Genomic DNA, 9102 nt, shown 5'->3' on the forward strand with positions numbered 1-9102 from the left:
CCGGCGAGCGGGGCTTGCCAAGAGCCTCCCGGCTGTGTCGAGGGTGTGCCGCTCCCCACCCTGGCACACGCTCTGTAGCTCTCCGCTTACTTCCCGTTCAAAAATATTGTGTCTGTTTCATGTTCTACTGAGAAAGTGTAACCCCGTTGTCTACTTCCTCTTAGTTCTTTTAATCCCTAAGTTGTTTCAAAGGAAAACCAGGGGCTGCGTGTTCAAACGGTATGACTGCGCCGGCAATGGGGAATCACTTCACCCTATCTCCTCCCCTTTCTTTCCTAAAAGTAGCTTAATGCACAGATCAGATGTGATCATAGAGGAGTAAGGTGACAAGAGTTTTGGAAAAAAAACCACGTGGTATCTGTAAAGTCTTCCTTTCCATGTGCCTTTATTTTGATCAATTACATTGAAGAAGCAGTATCACTACTAAGGCACCTTAACATTGTTGCTCCTGTTGTAGTGTCTTCTGTCTTTCCTATATTCCTTATTTCTAAGTTTCTTGGTAACTCATTTTTAGGAAGCTGAAGCATATCTCGGCTAAGCACAATGCTATGAATCTGTAAATATTTTGCATATGTTTGTCCCTCTCTACATGCCCCTTACAAATCAGTCTTAATGTTTTGCCCAACTCTGCAAGAGACACTGAGGAGTCACTTGGTTCACATTTTGACCTGCTTATATTTGAAGTTCATTATAGTCCTTCTGTAAAATTTACAAATATTTATCTTTCAGTTCCAAAGATTACAGGCAGCCTTTCCATAACACTGTTTTCTTTTTGCAGTGCAAAATACCTACCTCCCCTCTCCCCTGAAGATCAATGTTTACCTTTAATCACCTGAGTGCTTTTCAGTTGTTTACAGAACTAATCATGTGTCTTTTCAGGTTCTACAGCTAGCTAATTGAAAGCTTGAAGTCAGTCGAACGTGGTTTCTTTACTAATTATTACTGAACTCCCACAAATGCATAAAGAGGCGTTGCTCAGAGGAATATTTTAAAAATATAAATAGCTGTGTAATTAAAAGAAAAGAAACTTAATTTCAGGATCTCCACAGACAGTCACAAGGTGGTGAGTGGGGGAGGGGTTTTTTATCTGGATTTTGCCAACGTTTCTCTAGGTATATTCATTCATTTTCTTCTTTAAAATTACAGTTGCCTTGTTAGTCTGTATATATTTCCTGATTAGTGTTGTTACTTGGCTTATGGACAAGGGATGGGGAGAGCGCAGGTAATACAGAGGGAGGCAGAATGGTCAGAAGCATGTCCATACCAGAACTTGTGCTGTCTGTCAGCAGCGTTGTTCTGTTATTTGCAATTCATAGAAAACTCTGGGTCTCCCCTCCTGTGAGAGTCTGCCTTGGTTGAGAACGCAGGTTCTGGATTTATGGACATTCAGCTTTTCCGTCCTTTATAGCTGCCCATATTTGACTGAAGTACAAGTCAGTACTGTGCTTAGAAACATTAGTATTTCTTGCAGTGCCTCAGGCGTATTTTTGCTACTGTTGCTTTGTGAGTAACTTTAACAATAAAATCACTTTAACAATAAAATGCTGAGCAAAAGGGTTGATTGATACTAATGTACAGTCTGAATGAGAAAGGACCTATACTTTATTACAGCTCTTACCAGCTTTTTTTAGCATTTGTTGGTGCCAGATGAAGATGCCTAGACAATTTTGACAGAGATGAATTTTTCAAAGATGGTTTCTCGTGTGTTTTGTTAAAATACCTGACTTGATTCAAGATGTGGCTTCTACTGTGATGTGCCCTTCTTTTTATCCTCTTACCCCTTTCTGCTGTACCCATTTTAGGTAGCTTGCAGAACAGTCTAATCTTGTACAAGGTATTGGAGAAGACAGGCATTAACTGCAGAGGCCAAATCTGTAGCAGGGTATCTTTTATTGCTTCTAAAGGCTATCACTATGATCAACATTCCTTACCTCAGTGTTTTCTACAGCATAGATAATAGTTGGCTGAATCAGCATGAAAAAATGCTCCACTGAATATGGGCAGCAGCTTAGACAATAGTGTCACAGTGACCGTTACTTAAAATCCAATTTAGAGGAGAAAAAGAAGGGCAAAAAAGAGAAGTTCTTATATACTGTGTGTAAGACTTAGAAGAAGATGTGGAAAAATATTATAGTGTCCAGGTCAGCCAGAAATAAATTTAGCCACTGGTAGGCTGAATCTCCCATGGGAAAATGTCATACTCTCTCAATATTGTTATAATCCTGTATTTGTTCTAGATGATTTTTCTTAGGATGAAGTAACACTATAGGGGATTTATTGCCCCAAACCTTTTAATAAGCAAACATTATTTTAAATAACTAATTTTAAACTGCCTTTTGTTCACATTTCTTGACTTCATAGTCAGGAGGGCATATTAGGTCTACTTAAGTGTTTACAGTTGGGTTTATGTGTGAACATAACAATTATGTTTAGCTGTCTAATATTCATTTGGGATTTACATTGATTGAGTCGTTATCGTGAGAACTTCACATTTTCATACCTCTGACACATCCACATCCACCCAGTTCCTTCCACTAAGTCTTTATGGAAACACTGATGTACCAGTGACTGAATGTCCCTGGGGATTAAGATACGGAAACAAACACTTCCAGGTTTCTAACAGCTCTTGTGTTTTTTCACTCAGTGCTGTTTATCCGCTTTGGCACTTGGAACAATGCAGTGAAACCAGTCAGTTTTGCTGTCTAAAGTGTAGTGTAGTGATAGTTTTATTCACTTATTTGACAGTGCTGACAATTCAAACAAATACATCCAAATGTTAATGCTTGTCCAGTTGTGTTTAATGAAGTGGGAGTATGGCGAGAGCCAATTGTTACCTTACGTGAGCTGCTTGGCCTTGCGGTTTCTGTAGTTGTCTCAATCTCTCGTGCCTCTTTTAGGAAAAAAAGTGGGGAAAGTGGGGACAGGAGAGGAGAATTGTACTGTATGAAAAAGAGATAGAAGGTAGTCAATGCAAATAGGTAGTTTCTTTCATTCTGTTTTAGAAGTGTAGGAGACTGGTTTTTTTTTTTTTTTAAGAACTTATCAACATGAGACAAACCAGAAGTAAATTCCTCAGATTTCCAGGCTGTGCTTTTACTTTGCTCACAGGTATTACTCAGAGGTTAAAAATTGTAAACTTCCTGCTATTTAACTCAGACAGAGCTGACTTTTGTGAAAGCACCCTTTTGTACGCATAATGTCTGGAGTCTGCAAGTAGTGTGCGATCACTTGTGCAGCTGCATCTATTTTTTGGGGGGTGAAGTGGGAGGAAGGTCCCTCTTAATTTCTTTGGGTGAAGGCTGTAATTTCTTCACTAGCTCTGCATGAAAGCTTTGGATTATTTAGAGCAGAATTCTTACACTAAAGCAAACATCTAGTTTTGCTGTGTTAAAAAAAACCCTGAATACTTGGTGCAGTATGTAGTATGGAGGTGAGCAGCCCTATAAAGGAGCCATGAGTTTATCTCCCAGTGCATCACAGGGTATCCCTGTTCAGTGCTGCTCTGTCCAGCTCACTTGCTTTTAAGCATTAGTGTGGCCTAGCTAATACATTTAGACTTCAGATGGTAATGGGTATCTGCAACTGTGAGTAATCTTTTCTATCTCTGGGAACTTTGGAAGCTAGTTCCCCAGTCTGGATATACATCTTGCAGAGGAACCTAGATGAATGTTTATTGGCAAAGCTGAAAGGTTATAGCTCAGGTAAAAACAAAGAGAGAAGAATCAACAGGATGTCTGTTGTTTGATCAAGACTGTCTTTGGGGCATTGGCTATTTTTAAGCATTCTTCCTGTGAACCTTTTTGAACTTCTTCTCTGCTGAAAATTCCTGAGAAGAGCATGTAGTTGCAGATGCTGAAAATCCAGGTATTTTCCTGTGCTAATAAAGCATTTGGTGCAGAAACACTGACAGCTTTTCAATTTACAGAAGATTGCTCTTAGCTTTTATGTGGGTGAGTAAAACTGTTCTTTCACACTGAGAAGTGTGATGCATTGTGTTGTGGCTTAGCCCACCCTACAGCTCCAGCCTGCAGCCTAGCACCACACAGCCACTCACACCCTGCACAGTGGCATGGGGGGGAGAATCAGAATGGTAAAACTGAGAAAACTCATGGCTTGTGATAAAGACAGGTCAGTAGGTACAGTAAAAGCATCACAGGCAAGACAAAGCAAGGAATTAATTCACTACTTTCCATGGGCAGGCAGATATTCAGGTATTCCCAGGAAAGCAGGGCTCTATCATACATAACAGGGACTTGGAAAGGGAAAATGCTATCATTCCAAATGTCTCCTTCTTCCCCTAGCTTTATATGCTAAGCACGATGCCATATGGTACAGGACATCCCTTGGGTCAGCTGGGGTCAGCTATCCCAGCCGTGTCCGCTCTTAACTCTTTGTTCACAGGGTGGGATGAGAAGCAGAAAAGGCCTTGATTCTTAAGGCCTTGAGTGTGAGTGCTGCTCAGCAGTAATGAAGATATCCCTGTATTGTCAACACTTTTCAGCACATATCCAGAACACAGCCACATAGTAGTTATTGTCCCAGCCAAACCCATCACACTTGAGCACAGCCAGTGCTCAAGAAGAGGTTTATTTTAGTCTGTACTAATTCTTGATGTGCAATTGTGAGCCAATCTTAATGGAAAATACCTGTGATGCAAAGTGATTTCTGTGTCTGTTAATAGTTGTACCAGGCAGAGCATTGTGACTGTTGGGTGGGGCTTGGTATTTGGAAGGAGGTCTTGCCTTCCTGCATTGTTATCGCTATAAAAGCCTGTTTTTTAAAGCTGCCTTTATGACATTAACTTGGGAGTATCATTGCAGTTCAGTAGCACTTCATTCTGGTTTAGTCATTTCAAGAAAGCGCTAATGGGAATTTGCACTATCAAGTTCAGAGCAGCAGAAAGAGATGTTGGAAATAATGAAAGATACTCCATACTTGTAACTCTTTAAACGTGCTACAAATTCATGAACAAGCCATGAAATTTCTTTTTTAGGCATCTAAAAGACTGTCACCACTGAATTTCCACAATGCAGCTGTAATTTATGAGCTTACGATAGATGACAATTATCCTGTTACCCTAGAGGTGTCTGCTGCTGCATTTAGATCCCCCCATGTAGTTTTCCTTGACCTGGGATGGGGGACTTCACTCCTGTGCATTTAATTCAATATATGTTCTTTACTGCTGCTCTTGGAGCATCTTCTCGTATATGTTGTCTGTCACCTTATGAGTTGCTACCTCTGTCAGCAGAAGCCTGGGAATGACAATTTGTATCTACAGAAGAGCTTATTTACAGAGCTGTATTTACAGAGCTCTCTCTTAGAGACCCATTGTCTTTTAAAAGAAGGGAAATGAGGAAAAGCAGTGTTTGAAATAGAACGTTTTATCGTGGCAAGTTAAAAACTTCTTTTTAGAAGACAAAAGTATAATTATCTTTCAAAATCAAAGCCATGGATAACGCCAAGCTGGAAATTTTTAGTGACTCTTGTGAGTTAGCCTTGGCACCCTGTTATAGAGAACTCTGGTGTGCAATGATGTTCTGTAAAGAGCTGGGAACACACTTTGGCATTTCAGGTGTTCAGCTGTTTGCCACAACACTTGAAAACCCTGGATTTCCATTAGGGCTTCAACTGGTGAGCAATTAAAGGAGTTTTGTCTTCATTTAATTCAGATAATTTAATGATTTAATTTGTACAGTGAGGGATCTGCTGCATTTTACAAACCTGTGTGGGCAGAGAGGTTTGAGTGTTGTTTCATTTGCTTTTGGAGAGGGGTCAGTTTTATTTCCCTGTTACTGTGCATTAGGTACAGCTTATTCTAGAGATAAAACAGATTGGCATGTTCTGGCATGATTGTTCTTGTGTTCCTCCTCTTATGTTCCTCCTTCCTCACAAGTTTTAGTATTGGTATTTTTTTAATTTCTTTTTTTGGAAGCAGAAAGCTACAGGAAATCTCATGTAAATAACTGTTCCATGCTCTCTGATCATAGGTTGAGCAAATTGGAGCCAATTTGCTAAGGCTACTGGAAAACAGTCTTTGAAATATGTAACATATATTTAGTTTCTTAAATTCAGCTTCTGTGCACTGATCTATAAAGTTTGTGAATGCTTGGGTACTTTATTTGAAAACAGAGATTGTTCAGCAAGTATAGATACTATGTAAAATGTTTTTTGCAGCAAAAGCAAACAGCAAGTCCTCTCAAATCAGTATTGATTTAGTAAGCTATAGCAGAATAGGCATAGCATTGTTGGATTGACTCCAGAATAAACCTTTATTAAAAGAGCAGCATTAATATAGATGCACTAAAATGTAACTAGTGCTGTTGCTGCATGCAGGACCACCACCTGTGCCTGAAGAAAAATTCTCGTGTAAATCCAGTTTTGATTATGTAAATAGTTAAAATATACTTGATTAAAATTGTGGTGTTTTGGGTTTTTTATAGGAACTGCAGGGTGACATTGAAAATGTTTTGTTTTAGTCTGGAGCGCCAAGATGGTGCTGTTGTGCCTGAGGACAATAACACTCTTGCTGTAAAGTTAAGCAGAGCTGTCTGTGTCTCTGTGAAGGATGGCACTTATCATAGAATGTGTGCTAGAGGGAGGTTTGCTCAAAGGACTTGGCGCTGCTTTTACTTCCTTGAGCTTGCCATCCATGAAGGGATGCAGACAGGTTTTTTATGTAAATAAATGCCCTGGTTCCATTAAGTTTTAATACTTAAATACACACTAAATTCATTTCGGACCTTGTTGTCTGGAAAGTCAAGACCCTCTGAGTTTGTGCCATATCTTCTGTCAGTGGACTACTCAAAGGGAGGTACAAGATGCTTTCTGGTGGTAGAGCACTGCCTGACTTGGTGCCTTTTGGAAGTACTTTAGTGTTAGGCCTAAATTTCTGCAGATCTGACTTAGTTAACAATTAATTTTTGATGTGCAGGTCAAAAGAAAAAAAAAATTTCCTCACTCCCAAAGAGATAAAATTTTATTGTCTCATAGTGGTTCTCTTTGCCTCTGATAGGATAAGTTAAAGTTAGTGAGATCATACCAAGTTGATTAAAGGGTTGGATCTGTCAAACTGAATCTGCTCACGTGCAGATTCAAACCATTCCCTTTTTGTACCAGCAGCACTGGTATAGGCTTGGAAACACTCAGAAAAGCAGCGACGTGTTGTAGTGTAACCTACAGCACTCAAATCTTTGGTAGAAGCATCCACTTAAATGGTTGAGGTGCTGCAGTTAAGGGGGTACTTTCCACACTATTTGTGAAGGGATTTACTTTATCCTTTTACCTAGATGTTGTGAAAAACTAATTCAGTTCTCTTCCTCCTTCCCCAATTAATAGAAATAATGAAATAAAGGAAAAATGTAATCTTAATCTTATAGAATAGGTATATCCTTGGGAATTTTCAAGCAAATTGTAGGTATTTGCTTTTGCCATGGATCCCAGTCATTCATTCTTTTGGAATTCTTAAGTATAAATATAGCAATTGTGTATAAATACATTTATGTGTTCTCTACCTCCAGGTACCTGCTTGAGCAAGACTTTCCAGGCATGAGGATTGGTCCAGAGCCTACCACAGATTCCTTTATTGCTGTAATGTATGGAGAAACAGAAGGAAACGTTCCTGGGAATGCCCTGGTTGTTGATCCTAAGAAGCCATTTCGGAAACTCGGCCGCTTTGGAAATGCTTTCCTGAACCGGTGAGATCATCTTGCTTTCTGTCTTCTGATGATTACATTTAAATTTTGGCATGTTCTGTTTTGAACAACATGGAATAAATATTGAAATACAAGCAGGATTGGTGGCAGTTCAGGTGAATTAAATGAAAAAAGCCAGTACTTGGTAAGGTGGCATTATGACAGAGATATTCAGTTGTCTGAATAGAAAATAGTTGTTAAAACCAGTTCACAGAAAACTGTAGAAATGATCCACTGGGTAGCTTGTTTGTGAGGCATGATGCCAGGTGAAACTCAGGATAAGTTTATGCCAAAATTCTCAATAAAACGGATAGGTTAGTACTATTTTTTAAAACTAGCATTCAAAAAAAAAAAAAAAAAAAAAACCCAAAAAAAAACCCCATGTATTTTCCCTTTGGTGCTGTCTAGTTCCTTTCCACTGATTTCACTGGATATCTTGGTAAAGCTATTTGAAATTGTGAATTGCTGGGATATGTAAAAAGAAATAAAAGAAGGAAAAGATTTGAATGTGCCCCCGTGGATAAAATAAGCTGTTAAGTGTTTAATATTAACTGTCTGGGTGTTCAGGTAGTTCCATAGACCAGGGAGATAGTGTTAGCTTCTACTGTGTATTTGTAAGAAGGGAAGAGTTGTTCAGGGGCTGTGAACATTTTGATAGTAAACTTAAGTAGCATGCTGAATATTTTCAGTTGAAAGTTAGTTACTAATAATTCCATTCTTATTGTCTGAGCAATCACCTTGTTTTCTTCCTGTATTTGATGGTAGCTTGACATGGAGGCCTCACTTTGCAAGCCAATTTATCTAAATTGGTTCTTTTTAACAATAAACTTTCCTGTTTGGCTGATAAATATTGGCACGCGTGTTAAAAGTTCATTATGTACAATTTTATCTATTGCTGTGCTTATCCAAAGAAGAAAGTTTACAGCTGCTTACAGTTGGTTTGACTATCACTTTGCAGAGATAAGAATATGTGTGTGGGAAACTGTAGTGAAGTCCCATTTTAAATAACAATTTTGAGATTATTGGCTAAATTCTGTCTTCCAGATCACTATTCTGTTTCTCCCTTTCCTCACCACTGTGCTCTCTACAAAAAATTAATATACTTACAATAAAAATTATATAAATTGTATTTAGCATAATATTTAAATATTTGCACAGAGCATTTAATAATGGTGTGTGTTTGTTTGGTTGAGTGGCAATGTAATTGTTTGCCTAAATCATCTAACTAGTTGTGTCAGGTTCTGACTGTTATGCAAGCAAGATTATTAGCTAGCTAAAAAGATGTACTTTCAAAGTAACTGATCAAATTACTCCAGTTCTTTTGGTGACTGTGATATTGTTGTATTGAAGTGCTCTGAGCACCTTTATCTTCTCCAACAGTCACGCTTACTCGTTAGTTATTCAGCAGTGA

The 9102-nt window shown here is 38.7% G+C and overlaps 1 protein-coding gene across 1 annotated transcript in view; it reads left to right on the plus strand.

Moving 5' to 3' along the window:
• The window catches only part of EHD4 (EH domain containing 4), a 27271-nt gene that overhangs the window by 833 nt on the left and 17336 nt on the right, over positions 1–9102 (plus strand). The window contains exon 2 of the mRNA XM_031055800.1: positions 7441–7694. Within this exon, the coding sequence (XP_030911660.1) occupies positions 7441–7694 (254 nt within the window). The remainder of the gene's footprint in view (positions 1–7440; positions 7695–9102) is intronic.

The sequence above is a fragment of the Geospiza fortis genome, unplaced genomic scaffold (assembly GCF_000277835.1).
Source record: "Geospiza fortis unplaced genomic scaffold, GeoFor_1.0 scaffold66, whole genome shotgun sequence".
NCBI classification, from domain to species: domain Eukaryota; kingdom Metazoa; phylum Chordata; class Aves; order Passeriformes; family Thraupidae; genus Geospiza; species Geospiza fortis.